Source organism: Simochromis diagramma, unplaced genomic scaffold, assembly GCF_900408965.1.
Source record: "Simochromis diagramma unplaced genomic scaffold, fSimDia1.1 OVJJ01000531.1, whole genome shotgun sequence".
NCBI classification, from domain to species: domain Eukaryota; kingdom Metazoa; phylum Chordata; class Actinopteri; order Cichliformes; family Cichlidae; genus Simochromis; species Simochromis diagramma.
In genome coordinates, this window is record NW_024387353.1 from 585,487 (window position 1) to 601,632 (window position 16,146).

The window sequence follows — 16,146 nt, forward strand, 5'->3', positions numbered from 1 at the left end:
CACTATCTTAACCAGTCCTGCCACATTTACAGAGAACTATGAGAGGGCGTGGCTGTACTTTCTCGAACACACTACTTATGCACGTACACACACCGAGACACCTCATAATTGAGAGTGTGAGCGGCCAAGGTGGGACATCTCTGGATTTCTGTGCTGTCCACCTTACCTGCATTAAGGTATCACATTTTCCTTTTGTTATTATTTTGTGTATTTCTTGTAATACGAGGCTGTGCTTGTTGTTTTTCTGGCATATGTTGATTAGTGAGATTTAGGAGTAAAATGTAATAGTTTGGGTCACTCATCGAACAGCATGTAACGAATCTTGGAGCCATAATGGATTTGGATTTTAAATTTAGTAAACAAATCAGTTCTGAGTTGCAAAAAAAGCTTTTTCCAATTAAGGCAAAGCTTAAGCCAATTTTGTCAGGGCATGACTTTGAGAAAATAATACATGCCTTATCTCAACTCGGCTTGACTATTGCAATGCACTTGCAATGCTGTAGTCAGCCAAGCATCCCTCTCACATCTTCAGCTTGTTCAAAATGCTGCTGCCAGTCTCTTAACTGGCACACAGGCATGGAAATATCTCACCTTTCATGCCCTCCTTTAACTGGCTTCCTGTTTATCATAGAATTAATTTCAAAGTCCTAATGTTGACTTATAAATGCTTAAATGGTCTTGCTTCTCCATACTATTCTGATGTACTTCCCTCGCAGGCCCACAGATCAGCTGCCTTTGGTTGTCCGAAAAACTAGGCTGAAGCTTAGAGGAGAAGAAGCTTTTTCAATTGTGGTTCCCAAACTTTGGAATGCATTGCCTGTAAATAATAGGCAGTTTTTAAGTCTCTTTTGGACACACTTCTTTTTTGGACCGGTGTGAGTTGATGTTGATGTGTCTTTGTTTTATTTTATGTACGTGTTTGAATGTGAGTGGTCTTATCATTTGTTTTTTGTCTTGTTTTTGTTTTTCTGTACAGCACTTTGGGCAAACTTTCTGTTTTTAAATGTAGTTTATAAATAAATTCGATTTGGATTTGGATCATATAAACCACAGAAAAGTTGAAGAATTCTTAGATCTCCAAACCCCAACCATCCCATCTCCAAGGATAATTTTCAAGCAGTGAGATAACATTTTGCAATGGTTTTGCAGCTACCAGAGCACCAAACGTGCTCCACATATTTGTGGGCACTTTAGTGGTTTATTCTGTGGATTTTAGAATTTTGGCTGAGTCATATTATGGCTGTAATGTTGTTTACTTCAGCTACTTTGTGCTTTGTGGGTATGACCTTCTTAATGGAAGTTAAAGATTGAGCATAATCATGATAATTGTGCTTTGTAATCATCTCTTGGCTGCAAACCAAGATGATGAACACACTGTTTTTTAATTTTGGATATAATTCCTCTTTTGTTCCCTCTTCCATAAGAACCCCTGACAAATGTTTTAATGCCAAAATTAGGAAAGTTGGCAAAGTAAGTTATATGTTTATCTAGGAAACGTGCTAAGAGGATTTTTTTAAGCTTTTGATTTTTGTCCTAAATGGAGCCTGTGATCTGCATCTTTCCTTGCTCATATAACAATTTCTATTAGTAAATCATTATCTCAATGCTCATGAATTGAGCACGATTCAACTCATGGTTGATGACTCAAGCAAAAAAATCTAATATTTGACAATGGTACTAGTTTCTTTTGACAAACAACTAGCTCTCTTTAACCTGCAGGATTTCACACTTGTGCATGTATTTCCCTCCCTCACAAAACAAATACCTGACCTGCATGTAGTAGCTGTGGGACAGACAGATGAACCATCCTGGGATTTCCACACATTTAACTGCAGAACAATAACAATACTGTCCAGCCCCATACAACTCTGAAACAGGATAGGCTAGCATGAGAAGTTTACACATGAGACAGAATTATGCATGGCTTCCTGTGAAAATCAACTATCAGAAGTATTTGTGAAATGTGTTGCCCAACATGAGTCTGCTCAAATGTTACCTGTATAAAGATAAACCTGTACCTGTAGGTTCTGAACAAAATCTCGATCAACTTCATTCCTGAAATCTTCTGACCATACTGTTCAGATTTTAGTCATCAAAGAGAGATATGTGTGAGTCTGTCCTTTGTCTCTCATATATTCAGCTTGCCTGAACCTCTTAACCCTGTTATTTTGTTGCTAGACATTTGATACACTAAATTTAAACATGACTTCTATGCATTGATTCTCATAATAAATAAATAGCTTGTTAGATAACTGCTTCATGACTCTTTGCTCCTCTCTTGGGTTTCACTTGTTTAAAAGAGTCAGACGGCACTCACATTAAAACACACCAAACACCCAAAGTACAACTAGCATCACCTAGTGATAAATTCAACCCGACACGCTGATCAGAGCATATAACACAATAAGACAATTTTGTGTTTTCAGGGACTGAGCACAGTTGCGGGACAAAAGCTATGTTACAGAAGCCTCAGTTGTTCTCTGAAGAAAGTCTTAATGAAGTTGTTATCAGTGGTTAGTGAGAAGTCCTCCCAGCAGCTACCTGAGCAGGAAGGTTATCACCTCAGATAACATGATGAGTTTGATTATGAGCAAAAGTGTTTCAAAGGTCAAGTGTGATAGTAAAAGTATCACACACACAATTACATATTCAATCAGAAAGTGACACATGTAGAAAAAAACTTTGAGTGAAGAGAGGAATTAAAGCTTAAAGCTGGGGAATAACAAATACTTGAGCCAGTAGGGGGCAGTATACTCCGTCAGAATTGATGTTTTGCTGTTTACGCACATGACAATCTGTGAAGGTTTTATTTCACTACACTGTAAGAAATACCTCGGTTAAATTGCATTAAAGGATCGGGAGCTACATTTGATCAGCTTTTATGATTTTACTATAATCCAGCAGTTTTTTATTCCAAAGTTGAAATACGAGTGACAGCTGGGAGTGACAGATCTGTTCCTCTGACATGCCTTGACGTGGTTTGTCAGAGTACACCTTTTGTGTAAAAGACAAGTGAAACCTTTGACGAAGTGCATCAAGTTTACTTGTGTACTTTATTATTTATGCCACCAATACGATTGAGAGCATACAGCAGTAAATTTGCCAAATCATCACATTGGAGAAGCTGTAGCCTTCTCCAGTGACTGCTTAGTCACTGAAATAAACCAAACCAACATAAACCAAATTAGTTATGTGGTTTATGTTGCTTAAAATCACAAATGTTATCATCCATATGTTGAAACTCTCCTAAAGATTGTTTGCGTCTCTCTTTTGCTTGCAGAAAGATGTCTCTATATGACAGTTTTTTATGTGAAGAACAGTTCCAGTGCTCCATATGCCTTGATGTATTCACCAACCCTGCATCCACACCATGTGGACATAGCTTCTGCATGCAATGCATCACCAAATACTGGAATGGAGCTAAGGTCTTATTTTTTTGATTTCCTTCATTTTCAGCTTTTTCATTCCCTTACTTTCTGTTGACGTTCAGAGAAGTTATTTAACATATTTTCGTCATTCCTGCTGATGTCCTTTCTGTTTCTATTGTTTCCATCTTTACTTATATCTTATTTCCATCTTTCCTTCCAGGTTTTCAAGTGTCCTCTGTGTAAAAAGAGCTTTGAAAAGCGACCGGACCTCCAGATTAACAGAACACTACGAGAGATCACTGACCAGTATAAATCCATGAAAAATGGAGTAGTAAAGAATAAGAGTGGAAGAAAGGGAACTGGAGGGCATGGAAGCCCGTCAAGCCATTTATTTGATGAACTAAAGAAAAAGCTGCGTCACCCTGTGCGAAAGACTCACCAGACCTTTTCTCGGAGTAAGAAAACTTCTGTGTTTACGTCTGTAATAATTTATAGAGTACTTTTCAAAGCTCAAGTACAATCTGGAATAGTTCTCAGATTTCAGAGTAGGCAATTCAGAGTACTTAGTAAATGACTGTCCTGTCATAATTATGTTGCACAACAGCAAACTTATACAAGACTACTGACAGAGGTTTCTTCCTGTTACAAGGGAGTTTTTCCTTCCCACTGTTGCCAAACAGTAACTACCTTACAATATAAAGCGCCTTGAGGCGACTGTTGTTCCGAATTGGCTCTGTATGAATAAATCTGAATTGAATTGAATTACATTTAATTAAATTGAATGTGTACTTTCACCTTTTGTGGATTAGGAAAGATGAATGCTGAATAATTATTCCACCCAGAAAAAAACAGCAGTTCAAAGAAATCATGATTAGCAGAATGTTAACATGTGATTCATGCCCATGATGAGTGTATGTAAACCTCTGACCACAACTGTACTTGAACAAAGATCTAGGGTCAATGAATGGCTCTACAAAATGTCAGCATTGTGTATCCAAATAGATATTTGACTTTTCACTAAAGCGACTGACTAACCTGAAAATCCCTGATATTTTTTTCATCTTCAGGCTTGGAAAGTGACTCAATCTCAACGTCCTTTCCTCCAGTCAAGAACTCACGAGCATCCTCAGTGCCAAACCACAGTTTCAGTGATGCATTGAATGAAACCTATGTGGCAGGTCCTCCGGTTTCCCACCAACCACATACCCGGAGGAGGAGGTACACGCTGAGTGGGACTGAGATGAGCCACAATGTCCCTCTTTGTGAGATCCACAACAGGCCAATATTGGTAAAAGGTTCACCTTCTGCACCTGTTGAATGAAGTCCTTAAAGAAGACCAAATAAAAATCATATGCAATGGGCTTCAGATTTTCTGTAGGAGTGACCAGGTGTGCATTTGTCCTGAATGCGAGATGGAGGATCATCCAGACCATGACACAGTGACCGTTGAAACCGAATGGATGGAAACCAAGGTTTGAAAATTAAAACAGAAAAAGATAGATACAAAGGACAGATGGATTAGGTTAGGGAAGTTTCCATGTTAAAAAAACAACAGAATAATGTTTTTTATTGGAGTAACAAAGAATTGCTAAAAAGCAGGTGATAACTGACATGTGATAGTATGAAGTTCTGGCATGAACGAACTAGACCATTTTAAAAAAAAAATCTGTTAAAAATGATTTAACATCTGAGCCTAAATTCTTAGACCGTGGAGCAGTTTGATAACAGAAAATGAGTCAAATACATAGAATCTATGTTCCTCGACAGCAGGGGTGGGCAACTCCAGGCCTCAGTGTCCTGCAGGTTTTAGATCTGTCCTTGATCCAACACATCTAATTTAATTGGTTAAATTACCTCCTCAACATGTCTTGAAGTTCTCTAGAGGCCTGGTAATGAACTAATCATTTGATTCAGGTGTGTTGAACCAGGGTGAGATCTAAAACCTGCAGGACACCGGCCCTCGAGGCCTGGAGTTGCTTACCCTTGCTCTACACTGTTTCTATTCAATATATCATTTTTAAACATTTGGTTTCAGGTCATGCTGCATAAAATATGAAGTTATGTAGTGATTATATGTTTCCAGAAGGAGGTATTTTGTAAGATATGCTCATTGACTACTGTCTGACATACATTATCACAAACAGATCCACCCTTGTTCCCCACGTCTGTTTCAGAACATTCATGTGTAACATGAATGTTTGTGTATTTTAGACACTGCTGACTGTGTCAGAGCGGACAATCCAGGACATGATTATCGAGAGAATCAACAAGATCGAAGAGATAAATATGTCAGTGACAGAGCTGGAGGTAAAACACAAACACATTCTTGTGTAAGACCACAGGTGCATGGTAAAACCTGTAAATCCTCATATCACTTCAAGGTTTTTGTTAAACCAGCAGTCCCCAACCTTTTTTGCACTGGTTTAACGTCACACAATATTTTCACGGACCGGCCTTTAAGGTGTCAAGGATCAATGCAAAAAAATAAAATTATACGACCAAGACAAAAACTGTGCTATTTAGCGAATTCAGTGTGTATTTGTGTAACTTTATTAGCAGCGTCCTCCTGAAATGCGCCAACAACATTGAGAGTAACGTCCTCCTTTCTGCCCCTTAATGCTCTCTGGTCACTATGGTAACACGTAAACATTTCTTTCAATATAAGACTCACAACTACAACATGGGAAAAGACCCAGGGAAACCGAGTTAATGATAAAAACCCTGAATACCATAAATTTCACAGCCTCAACTCCCGCGGCCCGTACCAAATGACTCATGGACCAGTACTGGTCGTGGCCTGGGGATTGGGGACCGCTGTGTTAAACAATTTCTATTTCAATTTCCCTTTTTCTGTTCGCACCTGATGGCTGCCCTTCCCTGACCCTGGTTCTGCCAGAGGTTTCGTCCTGTTAAAAGGGAGTTTTTCCTTCCCACTGTTGCCAAAGTGCTTGCTCATAGGGGGTCACATGATTATTGGGGTTTTTCTGTGTAATATTGTAGGGTATACCTTACAACATAATGCACCTTGAGGCGACTGTTGTTGTATAAATAAAATTGAATTGAATTTTTCAAACTTAAATGATGTATTTCTACATGTTGGGAGCTTATTAAACAATATCTATAGCCAATTTCACATAAAAGTGCAGGTGTATTTCCCTGATCTACAATTTATATCTGATTACCAAATCCACATATTACATTTTAAGTTAAAAATATATATATATTTTTCCAACATTATGTTTTTCTAAACAACAAAATCATTTATGAAACACTCTCAATTTTTAATTACATTATTCAAACTTTGGTAAAGATTTTATGTTTCTAACTTTTTACCTTGCATTTTAGGATTTCTAGACATTTTGCACATGTTCTTAGATTTTTAGTTGTAGCAAAATTTAGGTTCCTTACATTTGAAATCTGAGCTGCAATTCACAGATGCTGCATATTTCCATGTGATGTGAGAATTTTTCTTTACTGGGGAGATTAATATATATTTTAAACCAAAACAAATTAAACAATTATGTATCTCATATCACTCTGTCTAACTTTCCAGCTGGCAGTGGACCGAGAGACGGCGGGCAGCGTTTCTCTATTCTCGAGTTTGGTTTGTTTCATTGAACGTTCCCAGGCAGAGCTGGTGGAGGCGATGGAGATCAGCCGGAAGGTGGCACAGCGCCATGCTGAATCCATAACAAGGCAGCTGGAACAGGAGATCGAAGAACTAAAGAAGAGACAAAGCGAGCTTTCCAAGCTTGCCCAATCAGATGATCATTTATACTGTGTGAAAGTGAGAATTTAAGAATGAATGTGAAGATGCTAGTACACGCCCATGTTCCAATACTATTTGTTCTGTGCTGTTGGCAAACTGACATACTGAATCAGACTGAGGAAAGTAAAAAAGTAGAGGTGGTAAATGTTATTTATACAAATAAATAGCAGATAATCACAGAACTGACAAAATGTTCTTATACATCAAAATGCATTTGCGTGTATCATTAAGGCATACTAATGCACTCATTGGTCAGACACTGGCCAGACCCATTAAGTATATAATGAAATATTGATATGCATGATTTGTTTATCTAGAATATAGTAAAAGATATACTATATGGGTGTATACTTGTATGGCTTTTGGTTTACCTATACATATACATAACATGCATGTGACAACAATCTGTTTAAGGTCAAATTCACGTGGATTGAAATCCTATTACCTTAAATATATTTATACTTTTACTGAAGCAAACATTAAACTACTCATATAGTTTCTAAATAAAGTAAACTTGACTTGATAAGTTAGGGTGAAAAGAGATGTAATGTACACTTCACAGATTGGAGATATCAAAAATGATTATATTCAATATTTGCCAAATTATATGTCACTGACATCAAATGAGTGACACAAAGCTTCTGTAAGCTTTTATAAGAGCACATAAGTGCCTATTTGTTGTGTAAGGAACATTTTAGTCTATTATTAGGTGGTTGCTTGGCAACATGACGGTGACTTAATGTCTGATAAGCTTTGATGCTCAACTCCTGATCCTGTAGGAAGAGTTGGCATTTTGGTAAATACTGACAAGAAAAAATTTCTAACATTTCTTTCCACCTGCTCCCTAGACGTTCCCAATTCTGTCCAGCCCTCCACCTACCAAAGACTGGTACAAAGTGTCGGTGAATTCTGACCTGGGGACAGAGTCCATTTACATGTCTATATTAGCTCAGGTGGAGAAGTTTGCCAAAGAGCTGAAGAATATCACAGAAAAAGGTCAGTGTAATGAAAAGCATTCAGCTGGTTTACACATATAATATACAAAGAAGACACAAAATCTGCGAGAACAGGGAATTTTTAATTAGTTCAGACTCAACATACGGAGCAAAAAAACCCAACAACTCTCAAAACACATTTAGGCGATATATAACCGAGTCTGGCTGTTATATAAAAAAGAAACTTTAAATAAATTTCTTGGCTGATGCTTTTGTGTTTTTCTGTAACTGCAAGTGAAATGCTAAATACTCAGCTAATGCTGGTCTGGGTAATAAGCTGCATCCATAAACTGTACCAGTGTAATGCACAGATACCCATATGTTAATTAATGCTAAGTAGTAGAACAATAGAATACTATAATTCTGATCACCAAAATGCAGACACAAACTTTTTATGACCCATACCACACATCGGGGTATATTCAACAGACATTGGACAAGAGAGGTGTGGAAGAGAGTGCAGGTAGGATGGAGTGGGTGAAGACAAGTGTCAGGGGTAATTGAAGATGTTAAGATTTTTATTGGGAATGAACAGAATTAAAAATGAGTAGATTAAGTGCAATCTACAATCTAGGATCTAGACAAGCCCAGAGAGGCAAGGCTGAGATGGTTTGCACATTTGAAGAGGAGGTGGGTGGATGGTGGGTATACTGAATAAAGGACATTGAAGATGAAGCTGATAGGGAGGAGGAAGAATATCCCCTAAGAGAAGATTCATGGATGTAGTGAAGTTGATTAGTGTGAGTATAATAGAAGAGAATGCTAGGGGTAGGGTGAGGTGGTGGCAGATGATCCGCTGTGATGACCCAAAAGGCACCAGCTAGAAGATAATCAGTCAGATAATCTTATTAAAAACACGCAAGTGAAAAAAACTCTACTTTAAGAGATCTTTCACGTAGAAAGCAGCGTGGAGATTCAGCAAATGGCTCCAAAACCTGTATTGGGCTTTTTCACTAATTTGCATGTACTATGCAATTGTTTTTTATTGGCTATTCATGGTCTATCTATCCATGGACTATCAATGACTGTCTTTCTGGAGCAGGCTATAAATTGCCACTAGAGGAATTTTTTAAAGTATTTTTAAGTGTTCAAGCCAGACAGTACTACAGATACAATCATTAAGCAATGAAATACTCCCCCCTGGTGGTGCAGGTTTGTATTAGCTGTTACTTCTATTTCTGCTGGATTACCAGACCAAACAGTAAGGTAGGTTCATGTTAGCTCCTTACACCTGTTGTCTTGTTTCTGTTCAGGTTTTCCTGCACAAACACTGGATCCCAGTCCTTCTCGATCACAGCCCAGTGAGTGTATGGCTGTCTCCCAATTCAGGGTCTGCAGCCTTAAAGTACGCAGCCTCAACGATCCTCAAGGGCCGCATACTCAAAGATCGCTAAGGCCGGAAGTGCGAGGCTTGTGTAATGGGACGGTCTAGCCTCCGTTGCGCTGATACTGTTGTTTGTCAATAAAGTTTAAAAAAAAAAGCCTCTGTTGCGCTGCCCAGGTTGCCTAGCAACCATGATACTAACAGCTGGAGACGTTTCATACAGCTTTGTTTGACAGACATGAAGGAGAAAATCTTTTGTTCATTTGTTTGTTTCTACATGAGCTTTGATCATTCTCTGTAAGATTAAGGTCAGCTATTGAACGGCGTATATTTTAAAGTAAAGGCTTTAAAACCAAGTTAGTACAAACGTCACTAATGTCACATAACTTTGCCGACATGTGGCCAACAGTAATGTTTTAATGTTCTTCGTTATTAAACATTTGCACATAAATAAGTGACATAATATTCAGTACTTAAAGTGTACTCTTCGGCCGCCCCTCATCCGCCGTTTTTTTCTGCAAATTTATCCACACCCATCGCCGCGCTATGCATTCTGGGATATGTTGGGCCACGAAGTCTACACTGCCACAGCCTTAAAATTCAGGGAAATGAAGGACGCATTTCAGGGCCGAATTTCGAGCAGCCTTTGAATTGGGACAGCCTTCGGTGCGCCGCTGTGACGTAATTGGCTTTGAAGTCTGTACTTTAAGGCTGCAGACCCTGAATTGGGAGACAGCCTATATGTCCTCTCCACCTTAACAAGTGCTCTTTTAACGGTTACACTGTATACAACTTCATCCACTTTAACCTTGTTGATAATTAAGATCCAAATGTATCTGGTGAGTTTTAACAGCAGCACTGTATTTTGTTAATAATATATATATATATATATATATATATATATATATATATATATATATATATGTATTGTTTGTCTGCAGGGATAAAGGGGATACACGAATATGCACGTAAGTGACATTCATCCAAGCTAAAATTAATGAAAGCAGAATTACCAACAGAAAATGAAGTTCTTTACATCTTCTTTCAACACAGTGGATGTAACTCTGGACTCCAATACCGCCCATCCAAGACTGGTGCTGTCATCAGACCTGAAAAGTGTGAGGCTCCTGTTCAGTTACTAGACCATTACAATCATGCTGAAATGACTTCCTGTGTCCTCTTGTCTCGGAGCCTCTCTTTTAGCATAAAGAGAGAACAGTAGAAAAAGAAGATGTAAAATCTCCATGAAATGAGCTGTAATTATAAATTGTATATTTCTGCAGGTGAGGTGTGGAGATCGACACCAACTGGTGCCAGACAACCCAGAGAGGTTTGAAAAAGTTGTCTGTGTTATAGGGAGGGAGCCAATCTCTTCTGGAAAACATTATTGGGAGGTATGAGGGTTTGCCCTTTCTAAGAGTCAAAAGCCTTGAAAATCATTGCTCATATATTATAATTCAGTTCTTTATCGTTGATTAAACTTGATTCCATACTGCTTTCATTAGAAGATACAATTGTGTGCTAAATAAACAAATATTTGCCAAACATCTTGGCTTCTTCAGACTTACATGCGTTTCACTATTTGAGTGAAGGATTGTGGTTTGTTTGGTTTGAAAAGGTGGACGTGACAGGGAAGACTGACTGGGACCTGGGTGTGGTCAAGTATTCCGTCAGCAGGAAGGGGAAGATTGAATACACCCCAGACAATGGATTCTGGTTCCTCAGTTTAAGAGACAAGTGAGTTAAACACATTGTTGAAGAGTTCTCCAAATTATTGGCCGTTGTAGCTGAAGGAAAAATGCTTATTTCCCAAATGGTTGGCGGTGGTTCCCAGAAGCATGCTGCTTGTTGTCACTTTGGTTGCTAGCAGATTGCCACAATTGCTTGCAGATTTTCATGTGTTTCTGCAAGTATGTGGTTAACTACTTGTGGTAATACAACATTATGGTGTGACACAAACTGGAAAGGGAGAAGGTTCACCTTCAAAGTAAAAGTTGTACCTCAGAGCTACAGTCAACATGTTTCATACAGTACAACTTCCACTTTGAAGGTGAATGGTCTCCATTTGCAGTCTGTATATATATTTTTAGTTTCAATATAGGTCTGAGAGAAGCTAAACAGTATTTGTGGATAAATCGTCACTTAGTCACTTCCATTTAAGACCGCAACATATTGTCCAGCGCAGTACTGTAGTATAGACCTATTTAACACTATATACAGTTTACACAAGGCAATTTTATTTCTTATATGAATTTTATTTATTTTAACGGTCATAAACTGGCTGTGACATGTGACAATAATAACAACTGTACTCCATTAAAACATTCACAGCAGGTGGTATATCCAATCTTTAAATGATGACCTGATGAATCCTGCTTCTGGATCCAAACTACTTTGCGTTTATTAAGGCTGTTGTGTTTTTAACATGTTTTAATGCTTTGTATCTTGTTCTATTTAATCTGAACAGCCCCCTAAAAACAGCCAGTGATCGCTGTTAGCCCCTCTCAGTTTTTATTATCACTGTTCATTTTAAAGCTCAGTTTGAAAACCTTACAATGTAACTATAGCCCAGTTTAACCAGAGCTTCTATGTACCCTCTGGTGGACCAGTTCTAGGTTTGTGAGGTAGTGTTAAAGGGAGAATGGTTTACAGGAGGCAGGTGAGTTGAGGAGAACGCTGTATTATCACACAGATGATAGCACTGCAACATAGACACAACTATAGCTGGCAAAACAATTTATAACCTAAACAATCTCAGTCATAGAATCACTGTTAAGGGTCTCTGAGTCTCCACATGGGTGTCAGTGATACAAAGTCTCAAGTCAAGAGTCAGAAGAATAAGTCAAATCAAGCTCACTTTTTCTTGGAGAAGAAGATGAGAAAAAAAATCAGAAAAGATTTAGTGGGTGCACCCTCAGGTCTTTTTCTACTGTCAGCACTGTTATGTGGTCTGGGCGTGTCCTACCAAACCGCGAATCTTCAAATGAACTAAGGACGATCATTGCGGCAGACAAATTCTAGGGTCTGGGATGGCTCGACATCTCCTCTCAGAGGAGAGTTCCAACATCAGAAATCCATGAACAACCACAAATAGGATGGAAGGGGAAAAAAACCCAGCCTGCATGACAATAAAAACCTTTATTACATACAGCTTTGGAATTCAGCTCACACACATATTTGTGTATTCAAGTATGTTAACCATATGGACATTGCATCATTTCAATCCTTATACAAAATGAAAATAAACCATTGAACTAATAAAATAGTATAAGTTTGCACTGAAAAACACATAACATTGGACTTTTCTTTTTGGAAATGAAAGAAACTGATTAAGTCTTAATTATTGTTTATGGAGTCTCATTATCTTTAACTAGAAAGTTATCAAGTTTTTCTGACTTGTACTCACCTTACAATATAGTTTTAATCAGCATTTATTTCTAAACAAATTTTACATGTACAAAACCATATTTTTATATGGGATAGGCGCTGGAGCTTATCCCAGCTGTCATAGGGCGAGAGGCGGGGTACATCCTGGACAGGTCGCCAGTTTGTTGCAGGGCTAACACACAGAGACAGACACCCACATTCACGCCTACCGGCAATTCAAATTGATCAATTAACCTAACCCTACTAACTGCATGTCTTTGGACTGTGGGAAGAAGCCAGAGTACTAGGGGAGAATATTTGTGTAATACTCCATATCCAGCTACGGGACTTCAATCACATTTTACACATTGCCTGCAGCAGCAGCAGTAACATTTGCATGCAAATAAAGAGGAATAAAATTGGAATAAAGAGCATTGGCTTAGGCAGGACTATCATATGGTTAACTTGGACATAAAACAAATTTTTATTAATATTATTTAATATTAATAAAAATTCAGTCGTTCTTATTAATAAGAACGACTGAATCCTCCAAACACTGTTTTGAAAACTTCATCTGTGCCTACCCAACTTACCCACACACCGATAGACTTGGGAAGAGGGCACCATGCTCGCTACATCAGCTAGCAATGCTAACTTTCACAACACTCATCAAGACGGTCGGAAGTACTATAATTTCCGTATAAACAACCTCCGGTTTTCTAGGTGATTCCGTTCTGCTCCTCCTGAACCAAATACCGGTTACAGGCTGTTATTTTTTTCCACTACAGAAAGTATTTTACCTCATTAATCAGGGATTGTTTGTTTTAGCCTTTCGCTGTAGCCTCATCTACACTGCACTTGGAATGTCCTTCAGTAAGCATGAGGAGGCAGGATCTACTTCTCCTAACCAATCACATGCAAGAATGTATGGTTTAAGCCAATAAGGTGAAAGGATGGCAAAATAAATTTGATAGACATAGATTTGAGACAATAGAGAATAGGTTTGGCAAAGAAGAGCAAATAAACTATAGTGAATTATAAAATATAGAATTATAAAAATAGATTAGACAGAACAGGAAAAAGAAGAACTGTGGAACCTCAATTCCACTGGGCGACACCAGCCCATGCAGCAGTATATTAATGACTAACCTCGTACTGTAGATGGATTATCTCAGTTGTTCTCCTGACTAAAGTTTGGTCTGTTTACAGCATCTTGCCATGCGATTGCATTTGTCCCTAACCTTCGGGAACCCTCACGTTAACTTTTATCAAGTGGAAAAAAGTTAGCGTTCGGCGTCCAGCTTCACGGTGTTTATACATGCTAACGATAGCAGTGTAGCTAGCCACCATGCTAACCCTACTTCAGTAACCCTACAAACACCATGGCTGTTTAGTTTTCTGTCTTCATTTATTTTGGAAGTGATAGCTGAGCTGTATGTTTCAACTTTTGCTGTGGCTTTTAAGCTGGCGGATTTTTGGCTTCACCCCCTCCTTCATGGTTTGTGCACGTTGAAGCTGAGTTTTCTTTTTTTTGGCCGTTTCAGCCAACGTAACGAAATACCATCATGTGGTGGCCTTACTGGATCTGCTGAGGGTCGTGTGATGACCTTCCTCCGGGATCCCCCCCACCCAAGGGAATGACACCACTCATTCGCTACTCCCTCTCTGTTGAAGAGTGGGCTGAGAAACTCCTCTCTCTCTCTCTGGCCTGGATGATGGCCTCTCAAGCTCATGGAAAGTATGCCATCCTTGCTAGGAATGGATGTTGACGGATTCATCTTCACTTACGTATTCCTCCAACAGTTGCTGGCTCCAGTGCAAGCTGGCCTCGCCAACTCCCTGTCTCTGGCCTAGCAGGATTACCGCTCACTCACTGAAGAAATGGATCACATTCTCCTGGCTATTAGGAGCTTTGGTATCCAGACGATAGTTCCGACGGGATCTCCCGTGACCCCCACGATTTTCCCGGGGGCAACCGACGCATTGATGGTGGGTGGGATCACTGTGATTTTACCATCAGTGTTTTGGCGTTGCAGCATGGCCGCCTTGCAGTTTTAAGGCCGAGGGAAATGAGGCTGCCAGCACTCTGTAGCAGCCGCGACCGCTGACAATAAGGAAAGGCTCCTCTTCATAGAGGACTCACTCAAGAAGACATTTTCTAGTTGACTCTAGCTCCCAGAAGAGCTACGGGAACTCTTGTGTCGTCTTTGCATACATTCACATTTAGCCAATAATGAGACAGAAAATTCAATTAGCAGAGGATCAAGACCAAACAGAACTGTGAGACATAACATTGTACTTGTATTAATGAAAAGGACAGAAACACTCCAGATTGATGCTAATGTTTCCCAGCATTTGCTGAATGTAAAAATAAAGCAATGACATGTAAATGTTGGATTTAAAAGCCGGTCTTTTTAGCAATCCCCCACAAAGAATGTTTTCAGTTGTTTAATTTTTCCCTTTTACCTGATAGATGTCTTACTTTTTTAAGTTCCTTAAAAATGCATGAAAATGCCATGCTTTTGCAATAATGCAGATTAAAATGAAATCAGACCTACTGATGTTAGAAGAACTTTTTCATCTTTAATTTCCTTTCCCTTTGTCATTTCTCCCCACAGGAATAAGTTTGGCTTTCGATCTCAACCCTACACAGATGTCCCAGTGAACCTTGTACTTCATAAGATCGGGATATTTGTGGACTTTGAAAATGGACAGGTGTGCAGGTGTACATGATTGGAATTTACCTGTCTCATAAAGAATGGGCAAATTGAGTCCCCCTTTAATTTCAACTTATTTAGCTACATATAGATAAATATTATAAATATACATATTTTCACTATTGTCTTGTTTAGGTAATTTTACTTTAGGTGTGTTTCTCTTCTTTGCAGGTGTCTTTCTACAATGTTGATGCTAAGATGCACATCTATACTTTTAATGACATTTTCAATGAGACCCTCTACCCTTTCTTCAGCCCCTGCACCAACAAGTCAGGAAGGAACGACTTTCCACTGATCATCACGCCAGTGAAGATGACCGAGTGACACCTAAAAGTTACATAGTATTGTATTTCTTCCTCTCAGTTTTATTTTGCTGCCTTTGCACTTATGTGCTCTCCATACATATAAGCTTAGTCAGTTTTTTCCCCAATTGTGTATCTATCTATAAATATTCCCTATTGATTTAAACCTTGCAGTTGTCAGACTGAATAGTTTATGCATACAGATTAAATGTTTTTATGTATTTTGAAACTGATAATCTATTAAACAAATATCTTACATTTGGATGTATTGTGGAAGTTTTCCATTTAATAAAGCCTGCAAACAA

At 38.7% G+C, this 16,146-nt stretch overlaps 1 protein-coding gene across 2 annotated transcripts; it reads left to right on the forward strand.

Moving 5' to 3' along the window:
- The first annotated feature begins 45 nt into the window (after positions 1 to 45).
- LOC120718557 (E3 ubiquitin-protein ligase TRIM39-like) lies at positions 46 to 16,146 on the forward strand. 2 transcript variants are annotated; one of them, XR_005692511.1, is made up of 15 exons: positions 46 to 176; positions 3,281 to 3,425; positions 3,589 to 3,823; positions 4,436 to 4,656; positions 4,736 to 4,840; positions 5,580 to 5,675; positions 6,922 to 7,155; positions 7,986 to 8,133; positions 9,386 to 9,433; positions 10,398 to 10,424; positions 10,510 to 10,574; positions 10,740 to 10,850; positions 11,075 to 11,193; positions 14,367 to 14,811; positions 15,441 to 15,525. XR_005692511.1 is itself a non-coding variant. In XM_040007090.1 (15 exons), exons 2-15 carry the CDS (start codon positions 3,285 to 3,287, stop codon positions 15,861 to 15,863), a joined length of 1,800 nt encoding a protein of 599 aa, XP_039863024.1. In that variant the 5' UTR covers positions 46 to 176; positions 3,281 to 3,284; the 3' UTR covers positions 15,864 to 16,146. The 2 variants fall into 2 exon arrangements, 1 of the variants encoding a protein (XP_039863024.1); XM_040007090.1 differs by lacking the exon at positions 14,367 to 14,811 and adding an exon at positions 15,711 to 16,146 and having other exon boundaries at positions 15,441 to 15,537.

Bases quoted from the DNA above. Each gene is read 5' to 3' on its own strand.
- LOC120718557 (XM_040007090.1), top strand. From the start codon at position 3,285: ATGTCTCTATATGACAGTTTTTTATGTGAAGAACAGTTCCAGTGCTCC. The intron at 11,194-15,440 runs GTGAGTTAAACA...TTCTCCCCACAG, and splicing joins TTCCTCAGTTTAAGAGACAA to GAATAAGTTTGGCTTTCGAT. The intron at 15,538-15,710 runs GTGTGCAGGTGT...TCTTCTTTGCAG, and splicing joins TGGACTTTGAAAATGGACAG to GTGTCTTTCTACAATGTTGA.